This window comes from Rhinoraja longicauda, chromosome 5 (genome assembly GCF_053455715.1).
Source record: "Rhinoraja longicauda isolate Sanriku21f chromosome 5, sRhiLon1.1, whole genome shotgun sequence".
Classification (NCBI taxonomy): Eukaryota; Metazoa; Chordata; class Chondrichthyes; order Rajiformes; family Arhynchobatidae; genus Rhinoraja; species Rhinoraja longicauda.
In genome coordinates this window covers 54,993,563-55,015,577 of record NC_135957.1, presented here as the reverse complement: position 1 = coordinate 55,015,577, position 22,015 = coordinate 54,993,563, and the positions used below count along the sequence as shown (strand labels likewise).

General features: G+C 40.8%; 1 protein-coding gene across 2 annotated transcripts in view; it reads left to right on the top strand.

The window, feature by feature from the left end:
* The window catches only part of smpdl3a (sphingomyelin phosphodiesterase acid like 3A), a 32,498-nt gene extending 10,942 nt beyond the window's left edge, over nucleotides 1-21,556 (top strand). For both annotated transcript variants that reach the window (XM_078399587.1, XM_078399589.1), the window contains exons 2-8: nucleotides 1,349-1,562; nucleotides 2,135-2,279; nucleotides 4,333-4,429; nucleotides 7,867-8,051; nucleotides 12,089-12,269; nucleotides 16,576-16,700; nucleotides 18,451-21,556. In XM_078399587.1, the coding sequence (XP_078255713.1) occupies nucleotides 1,349-1,562; nucleotides 2,135-2,279; nucleotides 4,333-4,429; nucleotides 7,867-8,051; nucleotides 12,089-12,269; nucleotides 16,576-16,700; nucleotides 18,451-18,756 (1,253 nt within the window). In that variant the 3' untranslated portion in view covers nucleotides 18,757-21,556. The remainder of the gene's footprint in view (nucleotides 1-1,348; nucleotides 1,563-2,134; nucleotides 2,280-4,332; nucleotides 4,430-7,866; nucleotides 8,052-12,088; nucleotides 12,270-16,575; nucleotides 16,701-18,450) is intronic.
* Nucleotides 21,557-22,015: the final 459 nt, after the last annotated feature.

The following is a 22,015-nucleotide window of genomic DNA, read 5'->3' as shown; positions in this document are numbered from 1 at the left end:
TTGGTCTCCAAATTTGAGGAAGGATATTCTTGCTATTGAGGGCGTGCAGCGTAGGTTCACTAGGTTAATTCCCAGAATGGTCGGGACTGTTGTATGTTGAAAGACTGGAGCGACTAGGCTTGGATACACTGGAATTTAGAAGGATGGGAGGGGATCTTATTGAAACATATAAGATTATTAAGGGGTTGGACACGTTAGAGGCAGGAAACATGTTCCCAATGTTGGGGGGGGGGGTCCAGAACCAGGGGCCACAGTTTAAGAATAAGGGGTAGGCCATTTAGAACGGAGATGAGGAAAAACCTTTTCAGTCATAGTTGTAAATCTGTGCAATTCTCTGCCTCAGAAGGCAGTGGAGGCCAATTCTCTGAATGCTTTCAAGAGAGAGAGCTGGATAGAGCTCTTAAGGATAGTGGAGTCGGGGGGTATGGGGAGAAGGCAGGAACAAGGTACTGATTGAGAATGATCAGCCATGATCACATTGAATGATGGTGCTGGCTCGAAGGGCCGAATGGCCTACTCCTGTGTCTATTGTCTATCACAGTGCTCTAAATGTGGCCTCTTCAATGTCTTCTATAATTGCAACATGACCCCTCAACTTCCATACTCAATACTTTGACGGGTGAAGTGCCAAAAGCCTTTGACCATCCTATCTACCTGCAATGCCACTTTCAAGGAACTATATCCTAGATCCCTCTGCTCTACAACAATCCCCAGAGCCCTCTCATTCACTATGTAGGTCCTGCCCATTTTTTGTGTTAAATTACATCAACCACTCCTCCGCCCACCTGCCCAACCTATTAAGATACTGCTGCAATTTCTGTCAACCTTCTTCACTATCTACAATACCACCCACATATGTGTTATCTGCAAACTTACTAATCATGCCATGTACATTTTCATCCAAATCATTGATACAGATGACAAACCGCAATGGGCCCAGCGCTGAACCCTGAGGCACACGACTAGTCACAGGCCTCCAGTCCGAAAAACAACCTTCCACCATCACCCTCTGCTTCCTTCCATGAAGCCAATTTTCTATCTAATCAGCTCTCTCTCTTGATTTCATGTGCTCTAACCTTCCAGAACAATCTACCAGCAGTTCTCAACAGCTGCCACTTCCTCCTTATTTAGAAATCAAGTTGATCCTGATTGTCAGGTGTATATGTTTGTCAAGACATTGACAATGGCATTTCCAAAAGATCAATTTTTGAGGCCAACGTCAGTAGGCATCCTTCAGAAAACTTACATTTGAAATGGATTTCTAGCTTGACTTATCAAAGATTGATTAGAACTTAAGTAACACAGAGATTAGTGTGGTAAGCATTTTTTGCCTTTTGTTTTCTACTAGGAGAATTCTGGCATGTGACTGACTTGCATTTGGATCCGACCTATCACTTGTCAGCTGATCCGACCAAAGTTTGCTTTTCATCATTGGGTTTTCCAGCAAAGCATGCAGGACCTTATGGAGACTATATGTGTGATTCACCATATAATCTTATTCACTCTGCTTTTAAATTCATGAAAGATGCCGAAGTTCAACCCTCCTTTGTGATATGGACTGGGTAAGCATTAATGTTACATAAAACCTCACTTACATCAAACCTCACTCTGAAAACTAATTTCTTCCACCAGCACCATGGCTGTCGAGCATATCTTCAACATAATGACAGCTGCAATTACCAAGGTTTCTTTCAGAAGATTTCTTGTGCTTGTGACTTTACCCTAGAAGAACAGGTTTAGCAGATTTATAGCAACACCACCACATGAAATTCCTCCACGTCATGCACTATACATCCACAAATGTTATGCTGTTTGTCTATCACTATTTTGTTCTTGGGCACATTCATCAGATACCACCATCTGGTTATATTCACCCCCTAATTACATGATCACTTCTGTCCACATGAAGTGAGTCCCACTGAGAAATGTGTTTGGATGGTGAGAAGCTTTTATACCATTGGATACTTTTCTGTTTCCAGTTTTTGTTTGCAATCATGGTCTTCCTAGACAGATCAGTGCAGAGCAAATGTTAATTATTTTCATACATATTATTACAAATACAAATAATAGCAAAGTAATTGGTGTCAGCGTTTTCCTTAGCTGTTTATAAATAGTGTTTTTTCTTTTAATGCAGTGATAGTCCTCCCCATGTACCAGTTGAGAAACTCTCTACAAAGATCGTGCTTGACATCCTCCATAATATGACACAGACTATTCAGGACCACTTCAAAGATCTACAAGTTTTTCCTGCTCTGGGAAACCATGACTTTTGGCCACAGGTAATGATAAAATATACATTTACAATGAAATATCATGGTGTTTATATCACTTAGTACTTTGCATAAGCATGTGCACTTTTTGTTGATATGTTCCCTTGAACGTTTTCACAAGCCCTTTTGTTTTGGCAAAATTAATCAAAGCAATTTAAGCAGATGGTTCATATTTGACATTTGTCATTACCCCAAATCTGCCAGAACAACAGCATTAAGAGTAAGGGGGGAACAAACACTTTTAATTCATCTTTTTAATTTTATTCCAAGTCAGCAAAATACAAATAATTTATTATTTGTGATTGACAAACTTTAAAGAATGTTAATTTTATTGCCATATCTTAAGAATATAGAGCACATCAGCATAGGAACAGGCCATTCTTGACAATGTGCCCAAAAGTTGTTTTTAGGAGTACTGATAAAATAACCAATAATAGGTGGCACGGTGGTGCTGAGTCAAAGTGTTTCACCACTTCACCAACCTGGGTTCAATCCTAATCTCTGGTGGTGTCCTTATGGAATTTGCACATGTTCCCTGCAACCAACTGAGTTTCTTCTCCCACATCCTGAAGATGTGCTTGTTGTAAGGTTAATTGAGCACTAGAAATTGCTATTAGTAAGTAGGCGAGTGGATAGAAACGTGGAGAGGATTAAACAAGGGGTGGTGCAAATCTTGATCGTTGGCAGAGACTTGGTGATTCAAAAGGCCTGTTTGTGTTGTCTTGCTCCATGACTATAAATTGTTACCAAGACTTTTCTGTGACAATTATTGCAACTACAGTTGTAATATGGTAAATATTGCAAGGTGAATATTCAAATAAAAAGTCTAGCCTAACATCAGTGTCGATCGGGAAGTTGGTCATAGAGCATAGATCGGAAATAGACCCTTTGCCCTCATTGCTGCAAATTTAAGCTTGACATCTGTTGCATGTGTTCTATGCCTCTCAATTCCCTATTTATTACATAGATACATTGAAAATAAGTGCAGGAGTAGGCCATTCGGCCCTTCAAGCCAGCACCGCCATTCATTATGATCATCCACAATCAGTACCCTGTTTCTGCCTTCTCCCCATATCCCTTGATTTCGCTAGCACTAAGAGCTCGATCTAACTCTCTTTTGAATGCATCCAGTGAGTCAGCCTCCACTGCCTTCTGAGGTAGAGAATTCCACAAATTCACAACTCTGGATGAAAAAGATTTTCCTCATCTCAGTTCTAAATGGCCTACCCCTTATTCTTAAACTGTGGCCCCTGGTTCTGGACTCCCCCAAAATCGGGAACATGTTTCCTGCATCTCGCATGTCCAATCATATAATCGTATATAAACATATAATTTTATGTTTCTATAAGATCCCCACTCATCCTTCTAAATTCCAGTGCATACAAGCCAAGTCTTTCAAATCTTTCATCATATGACAGTCGTGCCATCCCGGGAACTAACCTCGTGAACCTACGCTGCACTCCCTCAATAGCACGAATGCCCTTCCTCAAATTAAGAGACCAAACTGCACACAATACTCTAGGGCCCTGTACAACTGCAGAAGGACCTCTTTGCTCATATACTCAAATCCTCTCATTATGAAGGCCAACATGCCATTAGCTTTCTTCACTGTCTGTCAAGATTTATAGTTTATAGTTTTGTTTATAGTTTTGGACAAACAGCATGGAAACAGGATCATTGGCCTTTGATCGCTCATTCACACTCAATGTTATCCCCATTTTCTCATTCTGTCCCTGCACATTAGGGGCAATTTTATGGAGGCCAGTTAACAGACAAATCTGCATGTCTTTGGGATACTGGAGCACCCGGAGGATATCCACGAGGAAAGATCCACAAGGGGAGCGTGCACACTCCACACAGACAAGATTAGGAGGTAACAAGGTCAGGATCGAACCCAGATCTCTGGCACGGTGCAATAGCAGCACAACCAGCTGTGCCACCTTAAATGTTGCTTGAATATTGCTATTGGATCTAATTCCACTAATTCCCCCGTAGATGCTTTGAAAGTACACTTTATAAGTTCATCTGTATTTTAACAAAAATTATCTTCTCTTTTTGTTAGGACCAGCTTCCTGTTAATATGAGTGAAGTTTATTGTGCTGTCGCTGACATGTGGAAACAGTGGTTGACACCTGAAGCCCGTAGGACCCTGCAAAAAGGTAAAGCTGCTCATAAAAGCAATAAATGCTAGTCGGGCAACATCATTGGAGAACGAGAGTCAATGTTTCAGTCAAGTACACATCAAAAATGGAAAAGTAAGAAGACCAGTCTGTTTTAAGTTGCAGACAGGCAATACGTGGAAAGAAAGAATCGGGGGGGGGGGGGGGGGGGGGGATGAGAATGCAGACCAATGTCAAAGTAAGAATCATTGTTTAAAAAACAGTATTTGCAGAGTGGTGGAGCCCCTTCGCTGTTGGGGAGGGGTAGCAATGAAAAAAAATTATAGGCACTGGTGTTAAAAGTCAGAATGGATTCAGTAGTGGCAGAGAAAGTGGAGGAACTAGATGAAGGCCTTTATAGAAAGGAAAACTAGTTGTGGGAAGAACCTGAATAGACCTGAAATGGGCACAGTTACACCTGTCCAATGAGGAGTTTTTGCACAGCTGGTCCCCCTATGGGTACTCAAAGCTCCACCTTCAATGTGGCAAAAGTGAGTGAAGATATAGAAGTTGTCGAAAGTAAGAACGTGTTGAGACCTTACAAATGTCATTACCTTTGCTGCAACAATTCTAACCTGCATTTGACATCTTTAAAAACTTTTTTTTCTCTGCAGCTGCCCTATTTAATTTTATTAATCTAATGGCTCTTTAAATATTGGGATTGTCTGGACAACCAGAATGGGGCCACTGGGGCTGACAAAGGAAGCTAAAGATAGCATTAAAGCAAAAGGGAAGGCATGTGATGTGGCAAAGATTAATATGAAGCTGTAGGATTGGGAAGCTTGTAAAAACCAACAGAAGGCTAATACAAAGGCAATAAAGGGAGGAAAGGTGAAGTCAAAAAGAAAAATATACCAACATTTTATTCAGATATATAAAGAGTAAAGGAGAGGAAGGAGTAGGCATGAACTGCTGGAAAATGACGCTGGAGAAGTGACCTTCAGAATGGAAATGAGAAATTTATTTAGCGTAGGTGGTGAATCTGTGGAACATTCCCACAGATCGCAATGGAGACCAAGTCATTGGGCATTTTAAATTTGGAGATAGATTGATTCTTGATTAGAAAGACGGTCAAAGGTTATGGGGAGAAGGCAAGAGAATGAAGTTGAGAGGGAAATATATGTCAGCCATGATTGAATGGTGGGGTAGACTCAATGGGCCGAATGGCCTAATGGCTCCTATGCCTTATGAATTTATGAAACCAAATGCAGATTGGGTCCTAACTGCAGAACATTTGCAAGAGCAACCCTGAGCTCCAGTTGCCTAATGCTTTATTTCTCCATCCCATTCCAATTCTCACATGTATCTTTAACTTTCTGCATTGTTCCAGTGATTTTCAATGTGAGTTTGAAGGATTAGGTGCAGTAAAGCTCCAATAATCCATCATCTGACTATTTGGAAATCCTGTAGGAAAATAATTGTAGATGCTGGTTTAAATCGAAGGTAGACACAAAATGCTGGAGTAACTCTGCGGGTCAGGCAACATCCCAGGAGAGAAGGAATGGGTGACGTTTCGGGTCGAGCCCCTTCTTCAGACTGATGTCAGGGGAGGGGGCTGGACAAAGATAGGATGGGGTGTAAACTGTCCAAGGGAAATATGAGGTGCTGTTCCTCCAATTTGTGCTGGGCCTCACTCTGACAATGGTGGAGGCCCATGACAGAAAGGTCAGATTGGGAATGGGAGGGGGAGTTGAATTGCTGAGCCACCTGGAGATCAGGTTTGTTGAGACGGACTGAGCGGAGGTGTTCAGCGAAATGATCATCGAGCCTGCGCTTGATCTCGCCGATGTAGAGTCGATATCTGGAACAAAGGATACAATAGATGAGGTTGGAGGACGTCACCTGCACTTCAATTTCCCCTCCCGTTCCCAATCTGGCCGTTGTGTCCTGGGCCTCCATTGTATTTCGCTTGGGCAGTTTACACCCCAGCGGTTTGAACATTGGCTTCTCCCACTCCAGGTAATCCCTGCTTCCCCTCTCTATCCCCTCCCCCTTCCCAGTTCTCTTACTAGTCTTCCTGTCTCCGACTACATCCTATCTTTGTCCCGCCCCCTCCCCTGACATCAGCCTGAGGAAGGGTCTCGACCCGAAACATCACCCATTCCTTCTCTCCTGGGATGCTGCCTGACCCATTGAGTTACTCCAGCATTTTGTGCCTATTTGGAAATCCTGATGGTTTGACATTTGAGTGACCAGGTAATGTTTGCTGCATTCTACTTGTGCCCTGATTCCACTGCTCCCTTTCAAATATCAGGTTCACTTAAAATTTTATTGTCATTATGTGATATTATTAAAAAGTGAAGTAAATGTATTGCTCAGTTCCTCAGTGTATCCAAGTGAATCCCTCATTTTCCATTTTTCTTCTTTTCTGTCTCTTAACTGTTGACCTTTAAAGTAATTGTTGTTAACTGTGCTCCTACCCTATTACTGATATTCTGTGTATCCCTCCCCCACACTCCACAGCTTAAAACATGTTTTCACTTCTTCTTTTCCGATGAAGAATCCTTGACCTGAAATGTTAACTCTGTCTCGCAACACCCAAGGATGAGCTTGAGCACATCAGCAATTTCGGTTTCAGTTTTGGAGTTAAGTTTGTTGTTGGTTAATTGAAAATGGAAAAGTTTAATCATATTTTGGTTTGCCTTTTAAACTTGCCCACATGCATTTTTTGTATTAAAAAGATTGACCTTGTACCCTTGCAATTTTAAGTACAGATGTAGTTTGTGTAAAAAAAAAATCAAACAGCACATGGTTTCTGCCTAATTCAACTAATTTGCACGAATAATGTCTTAAGGAATCAGTTGAAGGTGTTTGGCATTATTTGTGTAATGCTACAGATACACATTGGTTCTACGAGTAGGCAGATGTTTAATTAATTGGATGATCAATTCCACCTACCTATGCAACTGTTGATTCAAAACTTGAGTCATATTGAATACTACTTAGGGTCTAATGTATTTCCACCAACCAGACAGGAATTAAAGCTGTCCTTGACTGCTTTGACTAGTGTAGGTTTATCATACACTAAGGAGTTCTAATCTTCTTGGTCCTGATTTATATCCCACATTTGGTGTAAACTCAAATTCACTTATAGCACTGCTTCTTTGAATTCCATTTAAAATATCCGATGATAATGGACTTTAGTGAGCAACCAAGGGATGAATTTACACCTAGCCCTCTTGCATTTAGAAAGAAATCCTCACCATTGGGAAATTCATTCTTCATGATACAGGTTAAGAAATTGACCAGCTGGGTTACTCCAGCACTTTGTCTTTTTTTTGTGAAACCCGCATCTGCAGTCCCTTGTATCTCCAAAGATGTGTCTCCTACTGTCTCAGGGCTAAAGTTCAACCCTTCCATCGGAGGGGAGGAGATTAGATTACTTAATCTTTAGTTATTATAACTGTACATTTGAGTTTGATTTCCTCTTCCTACAGGTGGTTTCTACACCCAAGTCTTTAATGTTAATGCTACTCAGCATAAGCAGACACTCCGGATAATCAGCCTGAATACAAATTTGTACTACAGTCCAAATAAAGCGACAGGAAAATTGCCAGATCCTGCAGGGCAGTTTGAGTGGTTTGAAGAAACATTAAAGAGAGCTCAGCAAAATAAAGAGAAGGTAAATCAATTTCTCGTCTTCAAAATTGAACATCGTTGAAGCAAATAATCCTTCATAATTTGCCAGTTAACTTGATTTAATATTGATGTAATTGAGATTTTATTTTTGTAAATTAATTCATGACGTACCATGTAATTTGGTGTACATGTTGTTCCTGTGTCTATGTCTCCCCACCTTTGTGGGGTGTAACACATAGTGAGGTGTTGCATGCAGAAGCAAAGGGAAGAAGAGCACAATGATATTAGTCAAGTCAAGTCAAGTCAATTTTATTTGTATAGCACATTTAAAAACAACCCACGTTGACCAAAGTGCTGTACATCTGATTAGGTTCCAATGGAAAAAAAAAAGAAACATACAGTAGCATGCAAACAGTTCACAGCGCCTCCTCAATGAGCCTCAAACACTAGGGAGTAGAAATAGGTTTTGAGCCTGGACTTAAAGGAGTCGATGGAGGGGGCAGTTCTGATGGGGAGAGGGATGCTGTTCCACAGTCTAGGAGCTGCAACCGCAAAAGCGCGGTCACCCCTGAGCTTAAGCCTAGACCGCGGGATAGTGAGTAGCCCCAAGTCGGCCGACCTGAGGGACCTGGAGTTAGAGAGGGGGGTTAGAAGATTTTTGATGTAGGGGGGGGAGTGTCCATTTAGGGCTTTATACGTGAATAGGAGGAGCTTGAAGTTGATTCTGTACCGTACAGGGAGCCAGTGGAGAGAGGCCAGAATCGGGGTGATGTGGTCCCTTTTACGGGTACCCGTCAGGAGTCTCGCTGCGGTGTTTTGGACCAGTTGCAGGCGGGACAGGGAAGATTGGCTGATCCCAGTGTATAGGGAGTTGCAGTAGTCTAGGCGGGAGGAAATGAAAGTGTGAATGATTTTTTCTGTGTCATCGAATTGGAGGAAAGGTTGGTTTTAGCTATGGTTCGAAGTTGGAAGAAGCTGGCTTTTACCACAGCGTTGACTTGCTTATCAAATTTTAATGCAGAGTCAAATATCATGCCGAGGTTTTTGACATGCGGTTTGACTAGGCAGGATAGACTTCCAAGACTGCCTGTTATCAATTTGATGGAGTCGGGGGGGCCGAATAGGATGACCTCAGACTTGCTCTCATTTAATTGGAGGAAGTTCTGTGCCATCCAACATTTTATGTCCTCAAGGCAGTGTAAGAGGCTGTTTAAATTTGACTGGTTGTTGGGTTTCAGGGGGAGGTAAAGCTGAGTGTCATCGGCATAGCAGTGGAAAGAAATGCCGTGCCTTTGAATGATTTGGCCAAGGGGGAGCATGTATAGAGAGAAGAGAATGGGGCCTAGGGTGGAGCCTTGTGGAACTCCGCAGGAGAGGCTAGCTGGAGCAGAGGAATAACTGCCTATGTTGATGGCGAAACTCCTATCTTTGAGGTACGAAGCGAACCAGCTCAGGGCAGTGCCATCAATGCCAACCGCGTACCGGAGACGGTCAATAAGGATGGTGTGGTCCACTGTATCGAACGCTGCGCTGAGGTCGAGAAGGAGCAGGATTGCACAGTCGCCGGTGTCGATGGCGAGAAGCAGGATTAGACCAGGATTAAGAGTGAATGGTAGAGGAGGGAGATGGGGAAAAGACTGAAGCATTCTCATTATTTTCTCTTTCTGGCTACACCCCTCCCCCAACATGTCCATGTCTTTTCTTCACTGCCCCACCCACCACCGTCCATCCCTGGTATCCAGGATGAGGTCTGTCTGACATGAGGTCCTATATCCAAGGCAACATGGTGTGTTGGATGCACCCCAGCTGATGATGCAACCCACAGTTTGGGAAGACTGTGCACGGTGGCGCAGCGGTAGAGGTTGCTGCCTTACAGTGAATGCAGCGCCGGAGACTCGGGTTCGATCCTGACTACGGGCGCTGTCTGTACGGAGTTTGTACGTTCTCCCCGTGACCTGCGTGGGTTTTCTCCCAGATCTTCGGTTTCTTCCCACACTCCAAAGACGTACAGGTTTGTAGGTTAATTGGCTGGGCAAATGTAAAAATTGTCCCTAGTGTGTGTAGGATAGTGTTAATGTGCAGGGATCGCTGGGCGGGGCTGACCCAGTGGGCCGAAGGGCCTGATTCTGCGCTGTATCTCTAAATCTAAAAAAAAAGACTGATTATACACAGTGTATAAGTCACCACCCATTTTAGTTAGACCTTCCAAATGGTTTAATAGTTTCTAGCACACTAAATTTGTGGAATCCAACAGCTCAGCTGAGTTAACAACGCCATAATTTCTCAGAATAAAGTGGGTTGAGCACCTTTGTGAATTTGGTCATAGTCTGTTGTTGACATTTGCTGCGTCGCAGTGTTGTCAGTCAAGGACAGCTTTAATTCCTGTCTGGTTGGTGGAAATACATTAGATCCTATTTATATAATGGTTAAGCCTTTGATTTTTACAATACCTTGTGTAATTAGATACTGTAAGGCTAGATAGGGAATTAAAGTAAAATAATTTATTTTTCATGACTTAATTTATTTCTTTATAATATTTAAGAGTTGTGCATTAAGTGATTCCAAAAAAAAAGTATCTATATGTGGTGGGAAAGTGGGTATTTTTTAAAGCTTTTTCAGCTGCAGATCCCACATGATTCGCCTATTTTGTCTACAAGTTAGTGGCCTTCATGTATGAACTTCTATTCTTTCCTTTTACTTTGAGAGTGAGTCACAACACAAGATGTTTCACAGCATATTGGCAGTAAATATCCCGAAAACACTGTATTCCCATATCTTGTTTTGTAAATGCCTGCAATTTCTTTAGTTTTGTTTTTTGCATTGTCTCCTATTTCATTTTATATTCTTACAGTGAATAAATGGCATCATATACTTTTTAATGACAGTTGAAAATTGGCCAAGTGTTTTAAGAATCGGAAGTAGAGAGTGCAGCAAACAACTGCTCAACTGGATAATGTGGTGAGCACTTTAGAGGTTAAGGCAGACTATGGTAAAAATACCACAATCCATGCAGGGGAACAGATCTGATCCTAAATTGCTTAATGATCGATGGATAGATAGAAATTATTATCACATGTGACATGTCACAGAGAAATGCTTTGTTTTACATAACATGCACGAAGTATGCAGAGAGTCATCACATATAGGGAGCCGAAAATTTCCATATTTCTAGTTTCCATACTGAACATTCTATCTTGGGCTTCTCCCATTGCCAGTGAGGTCACATCTATGGTGTTGAATAATCAAAAACTAGATCTTTATGTTTTTGGAAAATTGCTTTAGGGAAGGCAACTTTCTTGAAAATAAAAAAAGACAGTGCTGGAGTAACTCAGCGGGTCAGGCAGCACTCCACCAGCCCCTGCATCTATCAAAACATTCTCTGACATTGCCGCCACCTTCAACGTGTTCCCATCACCAGCCTTCGTCCGAAGAAGGGTCTCAACCCGAAACGTCACCCATTCCTTCTCTCCAGAGATGCTGCCTGTCCCGCTGAGTTACTCTAGCTTTTTGTGTCTATCTTCGATTTAAACCAGCATCTGCAGTTCCTTCCTACACACTTCTGCGGAGACCGCTCCGTCCGCGATATCTTGGTTCACACATCTTTTCCCAGTCTGGCCAACCCTCCCTAGGTACTTTCCACAGCCACTGAATTAGATGTAGCACCTGTTCCTGCACCTCTTCCCTCGCATCCATTCATGGTTTCCCAGTTGTTCTTCCAGGTGCAACCAAGTTTCAGTTGCAACTCCTCCAGCCTCATCCACTGCATCCAGCGTTCTCAATGTGAACTCTTAAATCATTGGATATATTTAACATTAGAATAGATAAATATTCAAAAGATTGAGGATTTGATGGTTATGGGGAACTGGCAAAGAGAAGCTGAGGCTGGATCAGCCATGATCATATTGAATGGCAGGGCAGATTTCAGGAGCCTGATGGCTTATTAATGCTCCTATTGTCATGCATTCTTGTCTTGAATATAAAATAAGTTTCAGATCTCATGACCACACTTGTAATGTAACAAATGAAATGTGATTCCCAGCCAATTGGTTTATTCCCATAAAATAATTAATGTACTTCTAGGTTTATCTCATAGGGCATGTTCCTCCAGGCTACTTGCCAGATTGTCTGAATATCACTGCAGTGAGGGAGAAGGACAATGAGAGATTGGTGCAAATTCTTCGCAAATACAGCAATGTCATTGTTGGTCAGTTTTATGGCCACACTCACAAGGATAGTATAATGGTCCTTCTGGATGATCAAGGTAATACTTTAATATATATTTTTTATTGCTTTCTTAATTGGTTCAGAGAACATGCATCAGTTGCTCTGTTTCTGGACTCTTTTGGAATTGTATCCATTACATTAAATTGCCTTCCCTCATTCTTCCAACTCATATTTATCAGTTCGTATTTATCTGCATTCTGCTTTGTGAACTCATTACACCAGCCTGCCTTTCAACTCCAGATTATCATTATTCTCTTCCAATCTTTACATTTCCAGGTATTGTCATGTAATTATTTTGAAATGGCATCCAAGTCATTTCATATGTCAACAAAAGCAGAGTTCTTTGAACAAAATGTACTTTGAGTAAAAAAGAAACTGCTGGAGGCCACATTAGTGGAAGTAAATGGACAGGCGGTGTTTTGGGTCGGGTTCCACCATTTGCTGAATTCCTTCAGCAGTTTATTCTTTGTTCAAGATTCCAGCATCTACAATCTCTTGTGGCTCCTGGTACTTTACTACAGGGAGTACTTTGCATGAGCTCCTCCAGTCCGAGTAATAATTATTCATTGCAACTCCAATCTTAATGCAATTTGTGCTGCTACTGGCATATGATGTTTCTGTGCATATGATGTTTTGGGATTCGGGGTTTCTACCCGCTCTGCTCAGCCACTGTACCTCCCATGGAGGTGTGGCTTCCCTTCTAGTCCTGGTCACTTATCAACCTAAATGCAGCCAAACTTTGGATAGTCAAGTTGAGTCTAGTGGAGTTTATTGCCATATGCACCAGTAAGGGGAGGTACAGGTACAATGGTAATCCTGATGGCAGCTATACCACAGCACATGTTTCTTTTTTTTCCTAATCAGATGTGCAGCACTTTGGTCAACGTGGGTTGTTTTTAAATGTGCTATACAAATAAAATTGACTTGACTTGACTTGACATTAGACTAAAACATCACACAAAAACATTAAATTATATATAAATTACACAAGACGGTGAAAAGAATAAAGAGCAAGATATAAATGGAAAAATACACATTTCGAAAAAACTAAAAGTCAGCAGTATTGCAAGAGGTGGTCCCTAATGTTAGATTGCTGAGGTAGGAATAGAGTTCCGACTAAGAAAGTAAGCTACTTTATTATTAGGAACGTAGCTGTTCTTGAACCTGATTGTGTGGGACTTCTGGCCTCTGTACTTGCCCATTTACCCAATCTTGGCGTTTCTTGGTGAAAGATAATGCCTTCCTGAGGCAGCTCCTTATGTAGATGTTTTTGTTGGCAGGGAGGGGTTTGCATGTTATGGACAGGGCTGAGTCCACCCTCTTGTTTCTGTGCGTTGGAATTACTGTTCATACCAATCTGCACTGATTGAAGCACCACTCATTAATCAGCTTTTCATGCATTATGATCGATTGCTATAATTTTGGTAACATCATCTTGGTCAAAAGAGATAAAATGTACTAATTTAATATCTCTGCAAAACCCTCTTTCATCATTTGTATATCTTTTTTGATCCCTAATCTGCTTCTCTTTGTTCTACCTGCTTGTTTTGTAAAATGTGTTGTGATTCCCTTCTGCGTTAGCTGCTATGCTCCTACATTCATCCTTTTTTGTTCTCCTTCACTTCTCTTAAAGAAGTACTGCATAGCTCCATACCTCAGCATGGTCTTGATCTAATCCAAGATGCAATTTGCTTCAGTACAATTAATGCATGAAGATTCCTTGTGGTAGGAAGAGCGATAAAAAGAATTGATTACAATTTTTAGATTCTGAGACCAAAAATAAAATGGTCTGAGTGTTTATTTTGAAACTTTGGGAATGTTAAAACTGTATACACTTCTAATTTTAGCTGAGCAAAATTGTTTAGAAAACCCCCCACTGTATGGGCAAGGATAAAATAATTACAATAGATAGTGAGGTAGACAGAAAGAGATTCAAAACTGTTGGTGATGAAAATTTGCATTTCATATGAAATCTATTTTATGTTTTTGTGTGTAATATTCCTGACGTATAGTTTCTACGCACCGTAAAGAATTGTTGGCGGGTCTTGTAAGCAGCCCAGCAAAAGAGTTGTGGGGTGTCATGTGACAGAAATGTAGACACTGTAGCAGTTTGTAATGCCTTAATAACAATCTAATACTACTTCACTTGCAGTGAATTAACATGAAATTTTGCCACTATTCTTTTGTGGAAAACTAATATAGCAGCCAGTTTATTCACAGCAGATCCTACTAACATAGATCGTGATACAGTGAGGAAACAGGCCCCTCGCCCCTATTTGCCCACATTGTCCAACATGTACCAGCTACACTAGTCCCACCTGCGCCCATTTTGTCCATATCCCTGTCCTATCCATGTACCTGTCCAACTGTTTCTTAAATGTTGGGATAGTCGCTGCCTCAACTACCTCCTCTGGCAGCATGTTCCATACATCCACCATTCTTTGTGTGGAAAAAGTTACCCCTCGGATTCTTATTAAATCTTTTTCCCTTCACCTTAAATCAATGTTCTCTGGTCCTTGATTCACCTAATCTGGGCAAGAGACTCTGTGCATCTACCCGATCTATTCCTCTCATGATTTTATACACCTCAATAAGATCACCCCTCATCCTCCTGCCTTCCAAGGAATAGAGACCCAGTCTGCTCAACCTCTTCTTTTTGCTCAGACCCTCTTGCCTTGGCAACATCCTTGTAAATCTTCTCTGCACCCTTTCCACTTTTACAACATCTTTCCTATAACATAGAAACATAGAAACATAGAAAATAGGTGCAGGAGTAGGCCATTCGGCCCTTCGAGCCTGCACCGCCATTCAATATGATCATGGCTGATCATCCAGCTCAGTAGCCTGTACCTGCCTTCTCTCCATACCCCCTGATCCCTTTAGCAAAAAGGGCCACATCTAACTCCCTCTTAAATATAGCCAATGAACTGGCCTCAACTACCTTCTGTGGCAGAGAATTCCACTTCTGTGGCAGAGAATTCCACAAGGTGCCCTGAACCGAACACAATACTATAAATGTGACCTCACCAATATCTTATACAACTGTAACATGACCTCAACTTCTATACTCACTTTGACTGATGAAGGCCATGTGCCAAATGCCTTTATGACCACCCTATCTACCTGCGACTCCACCTTCAAGGAACCATGCACCTGCACTCCTAAATCGCTCTGCTCTACAATACTCTCCGGAGCCATACCATTCACTGGGTAGGTCTTGCCCATGTTAGACTTTCCAAAACGCAACACCTCACATTTCTCTGTATTAAATTCCATCAACCATTCCTCAGACCACCTGGCCAATCGATCAAGATCCTGCTGCAATTTTTCACAGCCATCTTCACTGTCGCTATCATATCACAGTTTTGAGATGAATGATTAGCTTATTTGTTTTGGAGATGATAGTTTCAGCATGGCAATGGTATATTGGGAAAGTCCTCCTTTCATAGTTTGTGTGCAATAAAATGTCAGTTGAGGCCTAGCTTTAACGTCTCAGTAGAAAGATGGCATTTCAAAGTCCCTCAACACTCCACTGATACTTAAGTTATACATTTAATCCTTACGCTGGATTAAAACTACTTATTACTGAAGTAAACCATTTTCATCTATGCCAAACTGACAATGTTGCAGGTGCATTTGCTAATAACAGATTAATTTATATTATGATTGTAAATCGTAACAGGGCGTGCAGCGTAGGTTCACTAGGTTAATTCCCGGAATGGCGGGACTGTCGTATGTTGAAAGGCTGGAGCAATTAGGCTTGTATACACTGGAATTTAGAAGGATGAGGGGGGATCTTATTGAAACATATAAGATAATTAGGGGGTTGGACACATTAGAGGCAGGAAACATGTTCCCAATGTTGGGGGAGTCCAGAACAAGGGGCCACAGTTTAAGACTAAGGGGTAGGCCATTTAGAACGGAGATGAGGAAGAACTTTTTCAGTCAGAGTGGTGAAGGTGTGGAATTCTCTGCCTCAGAAGGCAGTGGAGGCCAGTTCGTTGGATGCTTTCAAGAGAGAGCTGGATAGAGCTCTTAAGGATAGCGGAGTGAGGGGGTATGGTGAGAAGGCAGGAACGGGGTACTGATTGAGAGTGATCAGCCATGATCGCATTGAATGGCGGTGCTGGCTCGAAGGGCTGAATGGCCTACTCCTGCACCTATTGTCTATTGTCTATTGTAAAATTTTGGTTATGAATTCTGCATTTTGTAATCCATTTCATCTTTTCTTAAATATTATTTTAGAATTCTATAAAAAATGCTAATATTGGAAGGAATATATCTTGGATGTGTAAATGTTAATATTACAAACTCACTGATTTATTCCCCGATCTCCCAACTAGGCAATCCAGTTAACTCGTTGTTTGTGGGGCCTGCTGTAACCCCTCTTAAAAGATTTTTGAAGCAAGTATCCAACAACCCAGGCTTTCGCTTATATAAGTATGACACACAGGATTACAGCTTGCTGGTAAGTTTCTGCTTATGGTAAGCAGTCTGACATCTGTGAATTGGCATTCGGAAATGTGTGGAATCTGGAAATTGTGTCCATATTGACAAAGTTGCATTGATTTTAGGGAGGTTCAATTTTCTGATTTTAAAATTAATTTATAAAAATACAAAAACGGATATGAAACAAAGATCTCTTCTTCAAACTTAGGACTTCAGTCTGAAGAACCGTCCTGACCCAAAATATCACCTATTTGTTCTTTTCACAAATGTTGCATGTTCTTCTGAGTTATTCCAAAGCCTTTTGATTCACTGTTTATGATACCACCTATTTTTGTATCATCTGCAAAGGTACTAATCATGATCGTGAAGTGAGTGAATGTTCGGGCTTTTGACAAGATGCCTGTCAAACGGGATACTTTGTCATGGATGGTGTTGAGTTTATTTTTTGACGGTTGGATCTCATCCAAGTGAATTATGGAGATTTTGTTTGGGTCTTGCTGTATGTAGAATGGATTCCTTTATCGGAGCGTTTCATTCACTTATCACCTGTGTCCTGCTATTAAATCTTTCCACTCTCGTCTTAAACCTATGTCCTCTGGTTCTTGATTCCCATACTCTGGGTAAAAGAATGTGTATTCACCAGATCTATTCCTCATGATTTTGTACACCTCTATAGGATCACCCCTCAGTCTCCTGCACTCCAAGGAATAACATCATCACCCCCCCCTTCATCCCCCCCCCCCAAATAAAATCCTCTTTCTACAGTTCGGTCCCACGAGTCCTGGCAACAACCTCATCAATATTCTCTGCACTCTTTCCAGATGAGTGACAGTGTTCGGGAACAAGAGCATTGAAAACAGCTGCTGTCACTCAATCTCGTATGCATCCATCAGTAGTGCAGAATTTAACCAAGAGGTGGGACTAATGTGGTGAATGCAGTCTTGACAGGGGTAAGGGGTAGGTAGCCCTGTTGGCCAGAGAGCTTGAATTACTGTCAGTCACAAAGAGACGGTGCAGTTCAAAACTGGAACTTCTCAGCCCAGGATTGACTAGTTCAATTGATATTTTACTTATTTTGGGAGTAAATCCATCTGGTTGTTTGCCGTAAAACAAGCAAAGATTACAAAAGTGTGAATAATAGTGATGCAAAAATAAATGAAATATTCCTGGCATATTAGTTGTCTCAGCCAAATCTTCTACAACAGCCGCCACACTTTAAAAAAGGATGTTTTCAGACGCCCATTGGTGGTGGTGGGGGATAGGGTGCGTTGTTGATGAGGGAGATGTATTTTTTACTTGGTGTGAATGTGAACTTTTCTTTTTTTTTAAAAAGGTGGTGCAGTGGTAGAGTTGCTGCCTTGCAGTGCATCCAGCACTGGAGACCCAGGTTCGATCCTGACTCCAGATGCTGTCAATACAGAGTTTGTAAGTTCTCCCCGTGACAACGTGTGTTTTCTTTGAGATCTTCAGTTTCCTCCAACACTCCAATGGTTTGTTGGTTAATTGGCTTTGGTTTGTATACTTGGTATAAGTGTAAGTTGTTCCGAGTGAATGTAGGCTTGTGTTAATGTGTGGGGATCGATGGTCAGTGCGAACACGATGGGCTGAAGGGCCTGTTTCTGCACAGTATCTCTAAACTAAACTAAAAGAGTGGGAAATGTTGGACTAGAGAGATGGTTGAGAGAGAAACTTGGTTTTCAAATCTATTAGAAACAAGCTTTTAGCTACCTACCAGAAAGTTTAGTGGAGAAATATTCTTTCTCTTGCAGGATTTCTGGCAGTATTACTTGAACCTCACTGAAGCAAATGAGAAGAAAAAGCCTGATTGGAAGTTGGAATACATCATGACATCAGCCTATGGTATAAAAGATCTGCAACCGCAGTCTTTGTTGGACTTAACTGATCGGTTCATAATGGCACAAAGTGAGAAATTTCATATGTATTACAACCATTATTTGGTCAGTTATGATCCAAGTAAGAAATGTGTTGGCCTTTGTAAGATGAAGCAGATATGTGGTATAAGATATTTAGATAGCACTTCATACAGAAACTGCATTTTAAAGGGACTAAAATAAGGATTTTATGGAAATTGAATTGATAAAGATTGTAAAAATGAATATTTTATTTTAAACTTATTTCCTGGCAGGCTATTACCTTGTTTTAAATTAATTACCTTGTATTTTGTTGTGTGCATACTCTGATTAATTTGTATTTTCCCAACATTCTATTTTTGTTATTTTAATCCAGTGATTTTTTTTTGTGTAATTCTATTTTGGAGCCGTAAATTTCTTTAGGATGTTGGGGTCCAGGGCGGCACGGTAGCGCAGCGGTAGAGTTGCTGCTTTACAGCGAATGCAGCGCCGGAGACTCAGGTTCGATCCTGACTACGGGTGCTGCACTGTAAGGAGTTTGTACGTTCTCCCCATGACCTGCGTGGGTTTTCTCCGAGATCTTCGGTTTCCTCCCACACTCCAAAGACGTGCAGGTTTGTAGGTTAATTGGCTGGGTAAATGTAAAAATTGTCCCTAGTGGGTGTAGGATAGTGTTAATGTACGGGGATCGCTGGGCGGCACGGACTTGGTGGGCCGAAAAGGCCTGTTTCCGGCTGTATATATATGATATGATATGATATATTCCAGAAGCTTTTTGCCCCATTGTGACTCTCCTAGCTGTTTAATGTGTAATCTAAATAATCCCATTTGATGTACTTTCCGAATTTTTTCCAATTAAAAAAATCTTCTTCCAACATTCTTCCAAAGTTTTTTGGTGCACAATTAGCTGTATACTTTTGTATAATCTAAATTATCTTAAATGTAAATATTTGATATCTTCTAAAACACTTTCTCATTATTCATTCTGTAAAAACTGTTCTATGATTTTTGGACATAACCATCAAATGTCCCCTTAACCTTCTCTGCCCTATTATTTATAAAGAAGTCCTTTATTCCTCTGATCTCTCAATGTTAATAAAATCTTGCATCCCAATTGTGGCGAATCTCCTCGGTACCCCATCTCAAAAGGACTCAACATCTATTCTAAATGCAGACTTCTGCTTTCTATTTTGGGCCTAATCAGAGTTTTATTGAATTTGAATTTTAGTTCCTTGCTGAGGGGATATTTAATTGAGGGGCCAAGATAGAGTAAATGGAAGGACCTGTTTCACGCAACATGTATCATGGGGCATAAATTTAACAGGATGGGTAGAAGGATGAGAACAAATTTGAGGAAACATTATTTTTCACTGAGAATGGCAGGAATTTACTTTAAATGGGGAAAAACATGCTCCACATTTGAGTATTGGACAGTATAGTTAAAGGGCTACAGGATTGGGTTGGTATTTTTTTGTTTGTTGCCTAGCACATAATGGCCAAATGGTGGATTTTGTTAATTTTCAATTACTATTCTTGCCTCTCAATAAAGGCAATCATCTTGATTTTCATTTCTTTTAACAACATTCCCTTTCAACATTATGAAGGAAATTCTTATTTATTGGCAAATAAATTAAACGTCGGCCCCTTTTGTTTTTTTGCACTTTCGGCTTCCAGGTGAAACTTGTGGGTTCAAACCCCACACCAATGTGTGTACTTGTTCAAAGATTCAATATTCAAATGTATGAGTGCTTCAGTGCAGATGGAGGTGTCTTGTAAACTAGTGATTATGCACACAACAGTTGATGGTAAAAACACTGCTTGTTGCACATCGATAAATAAAATGTTATCTCTGTTTGTATTCAATATAAGAATATTGTGTGTTAAATTGGTTTTAATTCGTTTTACATTCAAAGTGTACTTGCAAATTTTACAATTGCTTCCCGAGTGTATATGGAGATCATTGGCTATATCTTAGAGAGAATTGTTATAGCTTGAGCATTTCTCACTGAATTTGTTGCATTGATGTTTAAAGCAAGCAGCTACAACCTGTTACTGGTTCTTGAATGTCCAAATCTCAAATTTAATTTGGGACGTCAGGGTCAACAGCCTCATGAATGCTGCCTGTTTTGTTGAGTATTTCCAGTTTTCCTTTTATTCCAAATTTCCACCATCCAGTTTTGTTTTCTGCTTTCATCATGATCTCTTTTCAGTTCTATAAAAGTGTTTTGAACTTTTCTTTGTGCTGAGGCTGCAGAAATAACCTACGTAGATGGTGTAAGAGGATTCCTAGGATTTGTCATTGGAGGGGGAAAGAAATGTAAGTTGAGGCTAAGAATGAGAGGTGATCCCACTAAAATATACAGAATTCTACCTCATGTACGACTCTTGGTTTTAGCCTGGATAGCTTCAACTATTTGGAACAAAGTTGAGAATAATTTTCTTCATCTGGTGTAATGAGGCTTTCAAATTCTATAACCATACCAATCAAATGTCTGAGTGAGACCCATTCCCCTGTATCCTTCTAAACCTTTAAAAAAAAAATACATGACCTGACCAAATGCCTTTTTAAACATTGTAAATTTTACTCGTTTCTACAGCTTCTGGCAGCTCATTCCATGCACCACCCACTGTATGGAAGAAGTTGCCTTTAAGGTCTCTTTTAAATCTTTACAATCCCACCTTAAAAATATGTTGTCTAGTTTTCGACTCTCCAACAGTCTCTTCGATAGTCACAGCTTCCCACACTCCCCCTATCTATGCGCCTCATGATTCTCTCAATAACCAACATAATGTAGCCAACTCGGGTAAAAATAGAAATCATATTGTGGCTCAATAAAGCCAAATGCAAATTTGAAGAGAATGTCTATCTTAAATTATTTTGGATGTGCTCAATATTGTTATGTCTTCATGACTACATGACTAAGGCTATAAATTTGTACCAATACATGAACCCATATCTTTAAGGTTGTTTTCAATTTTTCCTTTTTGCATTGCTAAACTGAATGAATAAAGTATCTTGTGATTTATTTTTATTTTTAAATCAATCATGTAGTGACCAATAATGGTTGGTGTGATTCGCAAACTTGGGATACATTCTGTGTGTAAAGCATCCTGCAGAGTTGGGAATTATGGATCCAAGAACATGAGGTCACCACTCCAGAATCTCACTTGCTACTGCGTTTCTGCTGGGGCTAGAACATTAATTGGTGCACATATGGTTTGAAGCGGTTGAACATACTCTGGCAGGGACTGTGTAGGAAAGAAAACTGCAGATGCTGGTTTAAATCGGAGGTAGACACGAAATGCTGGAGTAATTCAGCGGGTCAGGCAGCATCTCTGAAGAGAAGGAATGGGTGGTGTTTCGGGTCAAGATCCTTCTTCAGACGGATGTCAGGGTAGGGGGCGGGACAAAGATAGGATGTAGTAGGAGACAGGAAGACTAGTGGGAGAACTGGAAAGGGGA